At 38.9% G+C, this 19,696-nt stretch overlaps 1 protein-coding gene and 1 long non-coding RNA gene across 3 annotated transcripts in view; both read left to right on the forward strand.

Moving 5' to 3' along the window:
* The window catches only part of LOC139116675 (short transient receptor potential channel 5-like), a 215,670-nt gene extending 202,717 nt beyond the window's left edge, over positions 1 to 12,953 (forward strand). For both annotated transcript variants that reach the window (XM_070679261.1, XM_070679262.1), the window contains 2 exons: positions 11,606 to 11,629; positions 12,526 to 12,953. In XM_070679261.1, coding sequence (XP_070535362.1) covers positions 11,606 to 11,629; positions 12,526 to 12,600 — 99 coding nt within the window. In that variant the 3' untranslated portion in view covers positions 12,601 to 12,953. The remainder of the gene's footprint in view (positions 1 to 11,605; positions 11,630 to 12,525) is intronic.
* On the forward strand, positions 8,561 to 11,160 carry LOC139116680 (uncharacterized). Its single transcript, XR_011548355.1, has 3 exons — positions 8,561 to 8,798; positions 10,289 to 10,441; positions 11,067 to 11,160. It is a non-coding gene; the product is annotated as an uncharacterized lncRNA (long non-coding RNA).
* Positions 12,954 to 19,696: the final 6,743 nt, after the last annotated feature.

A 19,696-nucleotide genomic window follows, 5' to 3' on the forward strand; every position in this document is an offset into this window, starting at 1 on the left:
TTCAGGCAAATTAATCAATTTAACCATTGATCATCGAGAAAGTTTATCGACGATGATTCAACAGATATAGTTAGATTTATATTGAATGGTTTACATGCTTACTAGTAGTTTGCCAGATATACTCACATATACGACACATTGCTATCTTTTGATAAAATTAAATATCATATTGTTGAATACCTAAGCACTTCTAATCACCTAATGCTATTGAATTAAACTTAGGTCAATTATCAAACATATACGTATACAAATGCACTATAAAGGGAGACAAATTATTCATAGTCTGTGCCGTAGTCTACAATCTAAATTGAAAATGACACTTCAAGTTCAAATTCCAAACTCTAATTTTGTATGTAAATGCCCTTCTAATCACCATCAGCTTGTGAAGTATTCTAATTCATACCTTGAGCCATGGACAACCATGTATAGTGAAATGACGCGTTCTTTACACAAAGACACTTATAAGCAACATATTTCAGTTAAGTACATTCATATCAATTGTCGAACATACATAGATGCACATATATATCTATAGTTTTGAACGGGGAAAAGGTTGTTCATAGTTTGCGTCCAAGGCTTATTTTATATCAGAGTATATAGTCTTATTAGATTCTAAAATTAAGTCTTATGTTGAGGGAAGGGGGACTGCAAAGTAAAATAATTAATGGAATCTTTCCCCCTGATACGGTCAAAACCATCATTTGTTTCATGCGTCCATCAATGTTAGACATAACACAGCCTTGAAGATATCAACATACCGACTTTATTCTGCAACTTCTGTGGTCAGACAACAAATTCTACATCTGTGGTGTCCACTGTCGCCGTTACAGGGCCCGTGAAATTGCTGTCCACCAGTTGCGCACTTTCAATTCCATGTTTTTCCAAAAAACTTCCCCACTGAACCTATTTTATATCGTGAATACTGATATTCGTCCCAGACAAAGCTGCGATTCTAACAAAGATATTCGCGCGCAGCTTAAAGAGTATTTAGTGTATCAGTAAGTGAATGATTTTACTATCAAGATATCAACGATTGAAAGTTTAAATCAACGAATATTAATTTGGCAGAATATGAGCGAACAGTGGACTGACATTAAACGACTACATAAACAATGATATCGATGACGTAATGTTCTGAGTTCGTACTTGGCAGCGTGAGAACGTAGATATCAGCGACAAATCATTTTGCGTTATGTAAATTTAACTTTGAATACTCATTGAAACAAACAAAATTGCACGGCTCAATTTTGGCCGTAACACGCCGCCCCCCAAATGCGTCCTTAGGGGTAAGCATTTCCAAAGTATTACAATACTTTCAATAAACTATGAACAAACGACAAAAATTTAGATGTATGAATTTAGTTTTGAACAAGAAATGTTTAAATTTGGATATAAACACTTGCTATGATTATCATCGAACTGTGACTATCTCATCAGTCCTCTTCCTTTGAAGCCTCTAGTAGGCAGATCTTTGCTACGGGTCTGCACACGTTGTCCGCATATGCAGTTTTCACTTCAACCGATCTCACAGCTCCATCTTTGGCATGAAAAACCCTCTTTACTCGAGCCAATGGCCAATGCATTCGAGGCTGTGATTCATCAAGGAGGATAACCACATCACCAACCTGGATGTTTCGCTTTCTGGAGATCCACTTTGAACGGTTTATCAAAGTAGGGAGATACTCCTGAACCCAACGGCGCCAAAACTCATTTACCACAAACTGCACATGTCTCCAGCGTTTTCCATAGGCATCCCTAGTACCAAAAACACCTGGTGGTGACATGTGGCCTTCGCCAGGACGCAACAGGTCATTTGGTGTCAATGCAGGCGCAACTTTACTGTCATCTGATACAATTGTAAGTGGACGACTATTGACCACATTCTCTACTTCTGCAAATATTGTATCCAGTCTTTCATCATCCAGTACTTGATTTCTCAGCAAGGATACTAGGATGGATCGCACAGTGTGAATTTGTCGCTCCCAGACTCCTCCCATATGTGAGGCAGTGGGTGGGTTGAATTCCCATTCTATCTCACGGATTAACAATTCTTGTCTAGTGCTGTTACTATCATTCCACTTCTTGATTGATTCTCTCAGTTCTTTATTCCCTCCAACAAAGTTACTGCCATTATCCGAGCGGATCTTCTTTGGTTTACCTCTCCTCGCAATAAACCTAATTAACGCATTGATAAATGAATCTCCATCCATGGAATGCAGCTTTTCGATATGAATTGCTCTCATGGTCAAACATGTGAACAGACATCCGTATCTTTTCTCTTGTGACCGTCCTCTTTTCACAAAGAATGGTCCAAAACAATCAACTCCTGTGTACGTGAAGGGGGCACATTGTGGAGTGACTCTGTCAACAGGTAGATCTGCCATTCTTTGCTTTTGCAAGTCTCCCTTTAGACGCTTGCAGATGACACATCCTCGCAAGATCCTTTTCACCAATGGTCTCGCCCGAGGAATCCAATACTTCTGACGGAGCATAGCCATTACAAATTCTCGACCACAATGATGAGATTCCCGCACATGAACATTTCTGACCAAAAGCTCCGCAATATGATGATCTCTTGGAATGATAACTGGATGTTTGGCTGCGTCAGCTATTGGAGCCCTTTCTAATCTTCCTTTGATTTTCAGCAAGCCATCTGCATCATAGAATGGCTCCAAGCTGTATAGACAACTCTTCTTGGTAATTGGCTTTCCCAATTTCAGACATTGTATCTCTGAAGCGTAATTTATTTTCTGGATGTACGCAATGATAGCTTTCTCAGTAGCCCCTATCTCTGCCACAGTGAAAAGGCGGTTCAACTTTGGTTTCCCACAGCTCAACCATCGACCAAATCTTCTATACCATGCTACAGCCTTACGAAGCCGGAACCATTCAGAGTAGTAATGCAGCAGTTGATTTGCTGGGTCTTCTAACTTTACGACTGCAGCGCATGCTTTAGTTTCCCTTTTTACCTCACTGTCACTGTCCAACGTAGTTGGGCTGTATACTGGCACTAAGGGCCAACTACGCTGATTCCTCCACAGGAACTTAGGACCCTCATGCCATCTACGTCTCTCCAACATAGTTTTTGCTGTTAAACCCCTTGAAGCATCATCAGCTGGGTTATCTTTGGAGCTTACATATCGCCACTGTGATGGATTTGAACCGTCATGGATTATAGCAAGCCTGTTTGCTACAAAGGTTTGAAACCTTTTGGTCTTACTCCAGATGTAATGAAGAATGGTTGTGCTGTCAGTCCAGAATACTGATTCCTCTAAAGACATCCGAAGCTCGCCTCTGAGAAGACTATCCATCCTTACAGCTGTCACCGCCGCGCACAACTCCAGTCTAGGAATTGTTATCTGATGTATGGGGGCTAACCTTGATTTGGCCATCACAAGAGCACAATGTACTTTCTTTTCGGCGTTTTCTATTCTTAAGTAAGAAACAACACCATAGGCATCTTCTGAAGCATCACCAAAATGATGTAATTGCCTATGCGTCACTTGGCCAAATCCTTCTGGTATCAGACACCGTGGTACCTTTAACTTCTCCAACTCAGGCAATTCCATCAGCCATGTTTTCCACTTCTGGGAGTTAACAGGGTCGATATCATCATCCCAGTCCTTTCCGCGCTTACACTCTTTCTGAAATATTTTCTTTGCCTGAAGCACATAAGGACATACAAATCCTAGTGGGTCATATACGGAACTAGTAATTCTCAGAACTCCACGACGAGTGAAGACCGGAACCTTTTGACGTATTTTGATACCAAACATATCAGTTTCAGTATCCCAGTGAGTACCCAATGCACGCTCCACTGGCAAAGTATCTCTGTCTAAGTCAAGATTCTTCACCTTCTTGGCTCGATCTTCAGGTGGCACAGATTGTATGACCTTCTTCCTATTAGAGGACCACTTTGTCAGACGGAAACCTCCCTTGAATAGTAACTCACTCAGACTGACTATCGTTTGTTCAGCCTCGTCATCCGAATCCAATGACCCAAGATAGTCATCGACGTAAAAATCTTTGTTCACTGAGTCTAACACTTTAGGGGCAAAGTCTTGCATATAGTCTTCTGCTGTCCTCCTAAGAGCAAAACTGGCACAGCTTGGACTCCAAACACCTCCAAATAGGTGAACTGTCATTCTGAAAACTTCTAGTTCAGCACCAATCTGTCCATCTTTCCACCACAGAAATCGCAAGACATCTCTATGTTTGTTGGGTACTTTCACTTGAAGAAACATGCCCTCTATGTCTCCCATGATAGCGACTGGCTTTTCCCTAAAGCGCAATAGTACTCCTATCAAGTTATTGGTGAGATCAGGACCCTGAAGTACTTGCTTGTTCAGGGAAGTTCCTTCGTATTCTGCAGCGCAATCAAAAACAATCCGAAACTTATCTGGCTTATCCGGATGAACCACATTATGGTGCGGCAAATACCACTCATATCCTTCTGGTTGATTTATCTGATCTTGAGATACTCGCTCTGCATAACCTTTGTCAATTAGCTCTTGAATACCTTGTTTGTATTTCTGATGTAGCTCTTTGTCCTTTGCCAGTCTTTTCCCAAGACTCTGTAGTCTCCTTTCTGCTAGTTTCCAATTGTTAGGCAATCTTGATGTTGAGTCTGTAAATGGAATATCCAAATAATAATGTCCGTCCTTCATGGAAACAGACTCATTCCAAATCTTTATTGCCCTCTTATCATCTTGCGAAGGGTGTGGTTTTGACTTGGCTAGAATTGGCCCACTATCTAATTTCCAAAACTGCTCCACCTGAGATTCCAAATGGTCATCTGTGCTTTTCAAATCTGCCTTAATGAAGTTGCTCACTACAGACTCATCTGATGATCTTGCAATAGGTCCATTTAACATCCAACCCAGAACAGTTCTGGTTGCATAAGGCTCATCAAGTCGGCCATACCTAACCTCTAATGGGATGAGTGCGGCAGGAACATCTTGACCAATGAGAATTGATATATTGTTTAAATCATCTTGCTTTAACTTGAGATCTCGCAAGTGACTCCGTTTGGCAATATCACCATTCACCACATTTCCCTTCAATGTCGGAAATGACTGTATGGCATAAACTCTAGGCAGGTTGATTATCTTGCGTGTTTTATGCCGACCTGTTGTTGAAGTAACTTCTAACTGCACTTCGACAGCAGCAACAGTCTTGTCTTCTCCAAGAGTTTCCAAGGACAAAGCAGTTTCTTGACCCTTTAACTGCAACTGTTCTGCTAAAGCCACTGAACAAAATGTTCTGTTACTACCAGAATCTACGAGTGCTCGTGTCTTGATAAACTTGTCTTGTCCCTTTCCTCTTACATAGACTGGCAAAGTAGGTAGAGCTATCTTTACTGAAAGTGTATCACGCTCTGGTTGCCCACAAGCATAGCTTTTTGCTTCTTCCTGTACCTTCTGGTCTCGATTATTGCTTGGCCCTTCAGTTGACTTTGTTTCAGTTGCCGATGAAGCAGAGATGAAACCATCATGAAGCAGGACTGCATGTTTCCTACCACAATTCTTTACAGGACAAACATTTGCTCTTTTGCACTTGCGGAGGCCGTGGTTACTATAGTCTAAGCAGCCAAAACACAGACCTTTTTTCTTCACTGCTTCCACTCGCTGCTGAGGAGTCATCTTCTTAAACTGATCACAAACTGTCAGGGAGTGTCCTTGGCCACAAATATGACAGTTGAGTTTGTTCTGTGACTTTGAACTCTCTGCTCTGCTATTAAATGATCCTTGTTCATCTCTAACAGCATCGGTTCTAGCACCTTGAACGCTGAAGCTAGTACCCTTTATCTTTGTTCCAGATTTGCGACTTTTATCTACTTTCCCCTTTGATTGTAGTTCAATCTTCCCAAATACAGGATCACAAGCTTCTTCAGCTACTCTTTCAAGAAATTCAGCACACTCTTGAAAGTCAGGATATCTGCCTCTGTCTCTCTTGATTTGATATGCCTGCTTTCGCCATCTTGATTGTAGATACATTGGTAAACGTGTCATAACCTTCACCATTCTCTCCTGAGAATCTATGTCACCTGTTCTGTCCATAGCTCTGAGAGTTTCCAAACAACCTCTGATGTCATCCGCAAAATCGCGCAGGGCTTCACCATCATTTGGCTTTATGGGTGGTCCACTGACTATCTTACTGACCCATGCCTGACTTATAGTGTAAGGATCCCCAAAGCGTTTCTTCAGCAATTCTCTGGCTTTCTTGTAACCCGCAGAGGGTTCCATGAGTGCACAAGGCTCAATAACTTTGCCTGCCTTGCTAACACAATATTCCAGAAGGCAAGTAAGTTTGTCTGCATCAGTAACTGTAGAATTGTCAACAAAGCTGTCAAAAGAGTTCATAAATACTGCATATCGCAAGGGATTGCCATCAAATTCCATAATCTTGGTTTTAGGTAACCGAATGGCGTCAACAAGTTGACGTTGTGCAACGGTGTTGTTTTCCTGAGATTGGAGAGTGTTGTTTACCAATAGACCACTTGTTTCCCTTACCCTGGGCTTCTCAGATGCTAGTGATGAGCTGGCTAATTGGTTGACGACGTCTTCATGGGACGTTATTGTTGATTCGGGACACGGGGAAAACTTAGTAGCTTCCTGAAACGTACAAGCTTGTTCTGAAGGGAAACGTGTGTCGACCTTTGACATTGAAGGAGGCTGGACTTGTGAAGTGGGCTTCCACTGTGTTGCTGCAGGGTTTAAATTTGGAATATGAAGTATTTTTTCCATAGATGTCTTCACACCATTTGCAGGCACATCATGTGACCATGCGGCTGGTTGAACAGCAGGTTCTTCAATTTTCATAGCCGACAATGCAATCTCTTCTCCTATCAGCTTCGCTAATGTTTCTTCTTCTATTATTGTAGTTTCCAACTCAACTTCCATGTCAAGTTTCTGCATATCTGTCAATGCCCTCAGTTCCAAGCACTCCCTCTTAACTTCCGCTTCCATTGCCTTTTCTTCCGCATCTCGTTTCCTTATTAGTAATTCTCTTTCGGCCTCTTGAGCCTTCTCAATGGCTGCAGTTTGCCTACGATGTAATTCCAACATCATTTTTCCCATCCTCTCTTTGATTTCCACTTTGGAAGTATATTGATCTTCCATCAATTTTGCCTAAGTAGCTAATGCAGTCTTCTTTGCAGTGAGTTTTGCAAGTGTACTTGATGCAGTACTGCTGGCTTTACTAACCTTTGAGCAGTTATCCGAGCCTGCCATGGAAACATTATCTTGAGGGGTTATGTCGTCATCAGTAACTTTACACTCTCTGGTATATGCAGCTTCACATCGATCTCTGGCCTGTGTCATAACATCTTGCATTTCTTTGTAGTGACTTGTGCATCGATCGAATTTATCTTTATCTAATGCTGCGATAATACCAGCATACTGAATATGAAACACTTTAAACCTCTGAAAGGCAACTTCCAGACAGCCATATAATCCTTCAAGCTCTTCCACTGACTTATTATCATCGTTTGCTTTGCAGAATCTAGTATAACAGACAGTAACACGAGAGGCAAGGCCGGTCCTTCCACGACCAAGAAATAGAACTTCATTTTCATCCCACCTTGTACTTGCAGCAACGTCTTGCCGATCACGAGGAACTTCGTAATTAATTTTGTCGGGCACCCCAGCTTCACTACTTGGACTTCCATCGGTTGCCATGACACAAATTTGTAAGTACTTTCCAATCCAATATTCGTATATTCCAAGTCGACTGATAACAAAGATTTTATACTTGAAACACTTCTCCGCGTACTTCAAGTCCAAGGTAATATAATACTGTTTTCAATCCAGACGAACTTGATACGAATCGGAGTTAGGCCTAACTTGTTACGCTATCTTTGTTAGAATGTGATACGGTCAAAACCATCATTTGTTTCACGCGTCCATCAATGTTAGACATAACACAGCCTTGAAGATATCAACATACCGACTTTATTCTGCAACTTCTGTGGTCAGACAACAAATTCTACATCTGTGGTGTCCACTGTCGCCGTTACAGGGCCCGTGAAATTGCTGTCCACCAGTTGCGCACTTTCAATTCCATGTTTTTCCAAAAAACTTCCCCACTGAACCTATTTTATATCGTGAATACTGATATTCGTCCCAGACAAAGCTGCGATTCTAACAAAGATATTCGCGCGCAGCTTAAAGAGTAGTTAGTGTATCAGTAAGTGAATGATTTTACTATCAAGATATCAACAATTGAAAGTTTAAATCAACGAATATTAATTTGGCAGAATATGAGCGAACAGTGGACTGACATTAAACGACTACATAAACAATGATATCGATGACGTAATGTTCTGAGTTCGTACTTGGCAGCGTGAGAACGTAGATATCAGCGACAAATCATTTTGCGTTATGTAAATTTAACTTTGAATACTCATTGAAACAAACAAAATTGCACGGCTAAATTTTGGCCGTAACACCCCCTTCCACCCCCTGCCGTTAACTGTGCTCGTTATTAAACAGAAAATGGAAATGCCAAATCAATATGTTCAATCCTAATCCCTCACACTCTTTCTCCCATAAAGGCTTTTGACATCATTATGGGTATTATTGATAACCATATTCGGTGGAGACGGTTCTGAACTCCTGTACACGGATGACTGGATGTCGATGAATGTGACTGGTATCCAAAGCAGCTACACAAGCTTTACTGCACCCTATTACAGTTTTGTTGCGTATACTTTATACTCGTTGTTCGGGATCTTAGTGCTTGTTATATTGCTGAACCTATGCATTGCAATGATGTCATACGATTACGAAAAAGTTCGGGTACGTAATCAGAACAATTTCCATTTAGCTCATATATTCAATCACGTGAGCTCCTGTCGCACTGATGTCTGTGTGCCTGTCTGTGTGTGTATGTTGGCATGATTGATTGTTGATTATAAAAGCGCTCATAATGATTCAAATTCGTGGCAGTTATGTCAGAGAAAAGTGTAAATTTACTGACCTCTACAACATATACTGGAAGACGGGATCATTTTCAGGTCACATGATTAATTCAGCTTATTGGCAGTAAAATCCACTTTTCCCCTCAACCTTGCTTTGGAGTTTTAGGTTTTTGCTTTAAAGGCGGAGCCTCCTTTTAATGGACGCGAAACTAAGGAGGCGTTCATTGTGTAAGTGGACACCAAACAGGCAACACGCGGCCACCGCTCCAGAAAATGCAACTTTTCGTTTTTTTCCGGCCGCAAAAACGCAGACAGACTGCCAAACGGTCAGCGCAAAGCTGCTGCCGATCGAACTCTGTGGTTATATTCAAATTCTAACGTGACTGGAAGACGATTTTTCAGAAAATTCGAGCGTTGGTGGTCGAAAATCAAAGACCTTTGACGATTTGAACCGACCGTCAATCAAACGATTGTATAGACTCTGTTTGCAGGATTAGCAAAAGTGACAAAAGGTTGAGATCAGTTTGTGTAATTAATGTTACAGAAATCAAATATCGTACTGGCCAAGTGTCTGACTGGGAGGAGAACTCCACTAATGTGAGAACCTGGGATTGAAAATGGCGGCTTTAAGTGGCTTTTGTTTCTCAAGATAATCAGTTTGAAAAGTATAGTTACTGGTTCTCTTTCAGTATTGGACAATTTTAGATAATAAGCATAAAACAAAATCGCCGCAAAGGGAGCAATACAAATAATCCTACTATGCAACTCAGACAACTGGCACGGCAGTTTAACCTACTATATTCTGTATTTCTTTAAAAGAGTATTTACAGTGAAATAGGTGGGATTTTAATTTTTCAAATGTTAAAGATAATATCTCGCGCATATAGTTCTCCAGCATAACACGTTTGGGATTAGAATTGCTGGTTATCGGCACACATACCAACATATCTTTGCTCAGTAATCGACAAGGTGCTGGATCTTTCAATAGCTGCGCGCAAGATATCTAAATTTACTTCATTCTGTTCGATACTTATATTTTCACGGAAATTAACTACATTTCAATGTCATACATTAAAGTGAAGGGTTGAATTGCAGCGTATCAAATTGCAAACATTGACCAAGTAGGGTTTCCTTTCGGATAGATACCAACTGGAGCCGATAAAGAAAGTCGCAGTAAAATTTTCGTTATGTGACACCCGAAATCAAATTTTCTGCTCAATGTTCGTAGAAAGCGATCACAAATGAAAGAACATGTGGGAGGCGTCAGTAGATCTGACCTCGATTTATAGGATAAAGCCTTGCACAGTTTCACAATGAAGGTAGTTTTCATGCTTGTACACACAAGTTTTCCTTTTCGTAATTTGGCAGGACAAGATGGAATTAGAATGGAAATTTAATCGGTCAAAAGTATGGATAGAGTACATCAATGCAAAACCTGTGAATGTGAATTTGTTGTCCCTGGCGGTAGACATCGTTATGAATACGACGATTCGCTTAGCTGGTCGGAAAGCCGGTGTAAAAGTAAGTTGAAAATTATTTTCAATATTGTTAACTTGTAAAATAAGGATCTTCTAAATCAGTCACTGCCAATATTACTTTGTATTGTTATTTTGCTTGCTGTTATGCATTATTTTGTCATCAACCGTGATAGCGAAACATTTGCTTTACACAGGCACATCCTTCCATGGCACGCATTCAATGACGCCATACCTGGGTTCATTTTGAAAATACGTCAAAGAAACTGAATGTACAAAAATTTCTTACAAAAAGTTCTTCCTTTTATAGTTCTAAGTAGTAATTTATTAGACCAGTTCCCGTTTCTCCATCTTCAAAACAGTTCTAAAAATACTAAATACAACACAAATTAAGTGTGTAATTCTTATGCCTATGTCTTTCATCTGCAGAACGGAACACAGACTACTAACAGACTACTAAGGGAACACAGTCTACTAACAAGTTTGAACTTGAAGTGTGTCGCGATTTAGATAAATCATAAGAATTTTGACTATCCTAACTCAGTGATTTGTTATAACGAAAGCCAAATTATGTTTTTTAACAGATAAGTTAAACTTACAGTTGTAAATGAGCCTGATTTATCTGAAGCTTGTTGCATGATAATAGTGATGAGAGATTTTTCTATAAACAGGTACAAAACGGCAAATCCATACAAGAAGAACAACCGTCTGATAGCGGACAGGTCGGTGTTAATATCTGTGAAGGTAGAAATCATGATTCTAAAACAGATATTGCACACAATGAAGATGCGCAATGGAATGGAGATCGGAAGGACATAGGTAATACAGTAAAGGTAAAATAAAGTGAATGAGCCAAATATTTCTCTTCGCAATTAATGTTAATTTCCAACTTACTCCCATTCCCGTACCACGTCTATGAAGTCAATAGTGCTTATGAAGGGTAATAGTTTCCTGATACTTCAATGTTTCATAATAATATTGACGGTACTGAAGAGTTTGTTTTTCCATAGCAATGCAACATTCTTCCTTTGAATTGTCTCTCCGTCGGCATTTGTCCGTATCAGATTTTGTCAATAGCTACCCAGGCACAGAGTTATGCGACTTGGCTGCTACTTGGAATAATTAGATATTGTATCATTCAGGTATGATATTTGACCTGAAAATTAAATCAAAACTCAATTTATATATTTTCTCTTTATGTCATACGCAGACTGAAGATTTAAGCTTTCATGAGGTACGTACTTATACCAAGCAACGGTCTGAGATTGACGGTTATTTTTAAAATGAGTAATTAGTTGATGCACAGAGTCTTTGAAAGTGAATGCAAGTCTAAATTGAAGTAAGTTTCAATAAACTTTCGATAAAAATAAATGTATGTTACGAAATCATTGATGATGCAAACTACTTATAGACAAAATTCATGTTTTCCTCGACCTATGACGTTGTGTGTCAGTCTGTGTCATGATCTGATATAAGCAAACTCTGTGGCTTGAATTTGCTGAACATTTTATAATTTGCTGGCCTCTACTTTGATATGATTCGTAATGACCGTGTCACCACGAGTCGAAGACGAGTGATGACACTGTCCAGTAGAACATGTTGTCTGAGTCACACCGGTGACTCGAACAGAGAATCCCATAATTGTGATTCCAAAGTCAGAGCAATATTGTACGAATTTTACAACAAAACAAGGTAAAAGAGGAAAATGGCGTTAAATAATTATTCACTGACATTTATTTTACTAAATTTCATCCATTATTTCCTTAAATGAGCCTAATGGTTACTAACTGCGTTTGTCAAACTAATTCTTTGCACAGTCTACGTGATATCAAATTTTTTGCTTGGAAACCTTATGTGAGAATATGAAATTGTCCTTAGTCGATACGAGATTATGCAATAACAATAATAATAATAATAATAATAATAATAATAATAATAATAATAATAATAATAATAATAATATGCTTTTATAGATACATTATATCACTGAAGTGAACACAACGGAAAATTGCCGCTACAAGTTATTCTATCACAAGAAAAAACTGTTTCCCCTCGAGAACGTATAACATGTGTTACTTATATTGTCACAACAAAGCATTATAATACTTTCTTTTTGATTAATGTTTTCAGCTTTTGGAAGTCTTGTTGAAGAGATACACTGACAAACATGCAAAACGGCTTACGGCTGAGAACACTGGAAAGTAAGAAGCAAGGGCAATAAGGACCAAGATTTGAAGACATCGCAAGACAATAGAAACTTTAAACCACGCGAATAAACCTCAATGAAATGAATGGAAAGCATATCACTGACAATTTCGAATTATGAGCATAACATCAAGTACATGTTTTAGTGCAGAACCGACTTATCGACCGGGCTCTTTCTGTTTTACAAAAGCAGACTCCAATGGTATTCGCGTGTATCATCACGCGCAACATTGACCAAATTTCCCTTAAACAGATAAAGCTTATCAGATCCAGTTATGGCCTAAGGTTTGAAAAAAGCTACAGGCTCTTGATTTATTGTCGCAATTATTCATGTGTACGATTGTTGTGGTTAACTTTACGTCACAGTACCTTTATTTCCTTACTTTTTACTATTCTGTCAGAGTCTGATATCATTTTGATTAAGTACTTATTCGTTTTTTCTTTGATTGAAGTTAGACTCGTTTGTTAGAAATGAGCAGACAAGGGGGGACTAGATATTGTTTACATTTTCTGAAGTTTCCCAGAGAAAACTAGTGTGAGTACATTGTTAACGTGTTATGAACGTCTATTCATACTGCAATTATATTAACATTAACGTTGTTTTATACTGCCATTATATTCACACAAACGAAGATGTAATTTGTTGCTGAAATTATGCTCGTTCAATCCTTGTTTAACCCTGATTTACTGTCCGAAATGTTCTCTTAGTCAACCTTCTGCAAAGAAACAAAGGCGTTCCTCAGATGATAATCAGTGATAGCCATTATTGAAAAAGGTTTTACACTATATATAAACAATAAAAGTATAAGGATAATCATGATACTAATTATCAACATTATAAACTACAAGTTATTTGTGTTTGCTAATTGCCTCCCTAGTTTCTAAGACTAAGGTTTAGTGTTTGTGATTATATAAATCACTGTTTCATAGACTATAATCAAAATTATAAGAGATCACTACATTCCTCGTATATCGAATGTTGCGCACTCCGTAGGATTCAATGGTAACACCTCGATGACATCGCTTGCCCTTAAGTCATCACTTGACTGTAAGAGAACCGGATCTACTTTCAGCTTTATAACTTTGGGATTGAAAAATAATCAAATTACATGTTTGACAAAGAAAATCCCACTTTTAAAGAAATTATGCATGAAAAATTGATAAAACGCATAACATTCTTTTAAGTATATCAATGTCCCATTCGACGATGAAAATCGTTTTATTTTAACGGATTTATGTCTAACAAGGAAATATAGCATATGATTGTCATTTGCACATAATCCCAAAAATTTGGAGATAAAACTAGCTAACAGAGGCATGTAATAAAAAAATAGCCCAAACAAGTGACTATGTACCCTCGAGGTAGGAGACCATTTGCCCTCATGACGTCACAAGTCCCTTGTTTCGGCCATAGTATTATGTTACGTGACGTTTATTGCATATTTAGAGTTTCCTGAGTCACTAAAGCTGAGCAATTTTTCAAACGATTAATTGTTCGATTGGCGATATTATCGATCGTTACAATATTATGAGATTATCTTCACATTATATTTGTGTATCAGTCTGAGTTTTTCACATTTTAATGACATTTATCACCACCAGCTTTTATGTATGTATTCTTTAAAATATACCATATTGACATTCTAAATTATAACAAGGCAGTATTGCTGAAGGCAATGAGTACTTGGGCCGTGATAGAGTAATTTTGAGGACAATATATACTACTATTCAAATATGGTCTTGAATTTCCTCCTGTCAATTAGGCATTTGATTAATTGGTTATTAAACGAAGCAATGGCATGACAACGGCAAAATATGTCTAGCAACTTTTGTAGAGTTTGAGGCAGGGGTTCTTTATTTATAGTGGAAATTGCTTAAACTCCTTAAATATTCAAATTACAGCAAATTTCTTTTGTTCTCGATGGTAGATGTCTAATATTTAGATGGGCATATTTAGATTTCTACCCTATAGTTATCCCTATATACCAAAAATCGGACATCCAGCTCTATTGGCTTGCTCAGAATTAGATATGCGCATAATTAATGAGGTACAATATGTGGTGTCATAAGGTGTCCCATCATACCAAATATGAAGGGTGTAGCACTTGTGGTTACTGAGTTGTGGACAAATATATATATTTGAGGTCAAAGGTCATTGAGGTCACGTGACATTTTGTCATAATAATTGTATTGCTAAGTTATTCCTATATACCAAAAATCAGACCTCTAGCTCTATTGGCTCGCTCAAAATAAGATATGCGCATAATTAATGAGGTACAATATATGGTGTCATAAGGTGTCCTATCATACCAAATATGAAGGGTGTAGCACTTGTGGTTACTGAGTTGTGGACAAATATGTATATTTGAGGTCAAAGGTCATTGAGGTCACGTGACGTTTTGTCAAACAAATTATATTGCTAAGTTATCCCTATATACCAAAAATCAGACCTCTAGCTCTATTGGCTCGCTCAAAATAAGATATGCGCATAAATAATGGCGTACAATATGTGGCGTCATAAGGTGTCCCATCATACCAAATATGAAAGGTTTAGCACTTGTGGTTACTGAGTTATGGACAATAATGTATATTTGAGGTCAAAGGTCGCCAAGGTCACATGATATTTTGTCAAAATGTCTGAGATATCTGCATGAACCAATGGACTCACTGATGGACTCACGGACGGATATGACCCAATCTATAAGCCCCCTGGACTTTATCCGTGGGGACAAAAAACTGTGTCACTGCATCCTTTAGGCAATATGAATACGATGAGAAACTAAATTTTTATTTTTCTTGGCCTTATACATGGGAGTCTATGGAGGTGTAAACTAAAAAGTCCTCTAACACGGCCAAATTCGATCGCATTGTGAAACAAATCGACGTGCATCTGTATGGGGTTGGGTACTATTCTTGTGCAAAGTTTGAAAGACATTGACCAGGCATGTCTGAGATATCTGCGTGAACGGACGGACGGACGGCCGACGGACTGACATGACCAAACCTATAACTCCCCCAGGACTTCGTCCGTGGGCACTAAAAACAACGCAACAGTTATTACAGCTACACTGGCGGTAGTTTCATATCCAGAGCCCCGTACGGTCTGCCGCCGTCGCTTGAAAACAATCTCATAAACCTGGCCATATGGGCAACTGTGTATGTGCAGCTAGCTGGATTCGATGCTTGACTTCCCGGAGAAGGCGAGCTGTCACGTTCAAGCTCAGGATTATTTGTCGATCAAATTCAGTAAATTTACCTTACCTAAATGAATTTCGCCGAAGTTTGACAAAATTGCATCGATTTTTCAGGTTCATATCCGACATTTTTGAGTTTTGAGTGCAGACAGAAATAAGTTTTGAGGCAACATGGCTGCGACCCCATGTTGACCCCTAGCCCTGCGTACGATGCTATGTGCTACAGCTAACACACAGCATCGTACGCAGGGCTAGCGAGAGAGTTGCCGACATCGACGGTTATTTACGAGAAGTGAATAAAAGACTGTCATTTTTGGAAGCGATCGAGTAGCTGAGGTAGGCTGGGATACGACTTGGGCCCAAGAACGCTGAATTTCGGCAGTAATTTGGCTTTTTACGTCGTCCCAAAATGGATTTGAAGTCACCGACCCTACGTACGGGTCTTTGCAGGGCTGTGGTGAACGGGGCGATTAGCTGTAGCGGGACACAGCATCGTACGCAGGGCTAGTTGACCCAACGTGAAAATGTGTTCGCGATCAAATTTTCATATATTTTTTTCAGAATTTTCGACAAAATCATTGCTTCTTAAATCTTTTGTAAAATATAAAATACTAAAATAAAAATGCGATGTGCCATGTCTCCAGATTTCTAAAATATCGTTCGTTGACCGTTCGACGGAATACTCATTTTGCAAACTTGTGACGCAGTTGAAATTCAATACTGACCGCCAAATAATCTTAATGAGACGAGATCATTCTAGACATCCTCAAAATTATCCAACCATTTGCGTTAGAGTTCAGCTTGCTTAGAGTATCATAACATTCTTCGGCCTTCGTTTAGATCGACCCTAATCTCTCCCATTTAGGAAATAAATACACAAGCCACCTTGACTAAACTTCCTGCGCCATCCAGGACCAAACGCACTGCAAATCTGTCTTGACGTCATCATCTTCTTACATGGTAATTGGCATACCGTATTTTTTAGCAAAGGAGACACAGAATACGTCGGAGTATTCAGTTTCAAAACGTATTACATTGTGTGATGTTGTCAAAAAAGGTAATGTTACTGCAGTGGTATAAATTACAAAACACAAAAGTTCAAATCAGTTTATTTTGGACTGGCTTTACCCAACATTTCATATTGTTTCTTATGCCAGATTTGACCACGTGCTTACTGGAGACCCCTTTACATGCAAATTTTGTGTCAAATGGTGTGTTCTCCTGGAAAAAACAAACGTACGATTTCTATATGGAGGCGAAATTTGCCCTCAAAACTCGAAACCACCCCTTTATATGGGGTGTACCTAGCTATTTTGAACGAGCTTCTCGAATCTGCAGCTCTATTTCGAAATGATGGTCTGGTTTTCTCAGCTCAAGGATAAGTGTTCTCCATCGCTGTGGGCATTACTATTCTCAACTGGGGGTACAGTTTCCAGTCATAATGTTTTTCATTGTGTCCGGGATATAAAACCTTTCCTTTTCACACTTTTACTTGGATTAAGACTAGTCCACATCTTGTCAGCGATTAACATGTTTCAAGTTTAAATGTTAAATTCTGGTCTCGAGGCCTCCTGTTCAACCAAACTGAAATACCCCTCCCACTTTGGCTCGTCCAGTGGGTGTAGCAAGGGTCGTGCCATCGCCTAGGAACGGAGGGTGCATTAATTGTTGCATTTCGATGCACATTTTGATTATATTCAGAAGATTTTGTGGCAAAAACTCAGATAGAGAAGCATTAATATTCACATCTCACTTATTCAAGACTGGCTGAGAGCATCACTTCCATTCAGTTAACATCATTACGCCATTTATTATGCCAAGAAAGATGAAGCCCAGACATTTTGCCCTCCCTGGTCTCAGCCAGAAATGGTTATACCTTACAGAGTTTTTTCCCACGGAATGAAAACAAATGTACTTGGGCTGAGGCCCAAGTACAATAAGCTTTGTACAACAATGTAAACTGCACTTTCATTTAAGACTTTGCTTGCAGGTTAACTAACCTTGTCCTCACTAAAAACTGTTGTGTATTTAATGTTTGTAATAAAGCGAGAGTGGCTTCACACAACGTCCTTCTTTTCTTGCGTGTGGTTCAAAGTGTGTTGTGTTTATATAGTGGTTCTATACAGTGGTTTGGCTGTTAGTGTAAATAAGGCCATGGCGAGACGTGGACGTAGTCGAGCGTGTCTGAGACAACAGTGACTCTTTGATCCCTCGTTTCAAAATCAGTGAGCGGTTTCTTCCTCAGTCGCTTATAGAAGAGATATAAATAGATATGTCTTTCTTATTTTAAATTGTGTTGTTGATCTCTTGTTCTTCTGGCAGGCAAGCTGGAATGCTTATATTTGGATCGTTTTGTGTTTGTTTATTGCCTTGTTCCAAATGCAGTGAACTTCAGCATTTATCAATTTATCGCTGATGTTTGGGTTTCTTTTGTATGCGATGATCGGTTTTGGTGGAATTAATTCCTGAATGTTTCGCCCTTTCTATCTGTTCCCAGTTTTCACACAGTGCTTGTTATATAACTTGTGTTTTTATATATGTGTTTTATTAAGAACACCAGCATGTGTTCTTTGTTTTGTCGTTTGTTTGCTGGTGTTCTAGTTGCGTTCTTCCTGTAGCAAATTTTGTTTACGATGTGATTTTAGATATTTCCTGTTGTTTATAGCCACGTTCGATTAACCTTGCATGAAGTATATGGACTCTATGGATAAAGTCATTTTCATTGTGACAAGTTCTGATGTATCTTAGTTTTTCACTTTTGATCAGGCCTTTAAAGGTATGTTTCGGATGGCATGATATTCTATCTAGGAACTGAAATGTGTCGGTGGTATTCGTGTGGATTCTTATGTCCAGTGTTTTTTCACTGTTGTACCCTTTACCTTTGTATACCACTAGGTCAAGGTATGTTATTTCATGTGTCCAGCTTCCAAACGAAAATTTGAAAGTAGGGTGCGTTTGGTTAATTCTTTATAGGAATTCGTTCAGTTCGTGTTTTGTTCCAATAAATATCACTAAATTGTCGTTTCTGAATCTAAGTGAGAGTAATATTTTCGATGTGTGTTGACGTATAATATTCATTTCGGTTCATGGGAAGTAATGTCAGCAATTTCTGATGAGCTGGGAGATCCCATGATGTAACCACAAATATGTCTATAGAATTTGTTGTTGAATTCCAACGTGTTGCTATTTTAAAATAAGTGTTAGCATGCCAAACACGACTTGTGGTAGAAAATGGTGGACGAATTCGCATATTGGGAATGTTGGGCTTGAGCACCCACTTGAGATAGGGCGACCTGCAAACCGTTATGATAACATTGTACACTACAAATTACGGTACTTCTATGCTTTGTTCCAACCACTGTCGGATTGCTCGTCACAAGTGTGTGCGAGAAAAGATTCATGAAATTTTAAACGACAAAGTTTAAAGGTGTTCGTCACTGCTATTATCATAGAAATTGTGACGTTCACAAAACGCGATCGGAACTAATTTGGGAGAATTGGATCTTATAATAGTTAGAATTTATCAAAATCCTTAGGTGCCTTGTAGCTTAAAGTTGCAATATTAAAATTATCCATAAAAATAAGTGTATTACAAAAAAGGAGATGACCTTATATTTGCTGATTTAAACCGACATTAATACGCTATCCAATTATCCCAAATTAGTTCCAATCGTGTTACAAACAAACCTTGCATCTCTGGAAATAACAAGTTTGAGGTACAATAGGCCTTTGCGAATGCTTTCGATAATAATAAACTTTCTACCTTATTGTATTGTCATCTTCCGTACGAGAATTCTTTTTAAGGTTTATCTCATATTCTATACTTTCAAGTCAATTAGAGGAATAAAACTGAACTTGACGGCAAATTAACCTGCACTCGTGTCTTGTTCAATATGTTACGT

Source organism: Ptychodera flava, chromosome 18 (genome assembly GCF_041260155.1).
Source record: "Ptychodera flava strain L36383 chromosome 18, AS_Pfla_20210202, whole genome shotgun sequence".
NCBI classification, from domain to species: domain Eukaryota; kingdom Metazoa; phylum Hemichordata; class Enteropneusta; family Ptychoderidae; genus Ptychodera; species Ptychodera flava.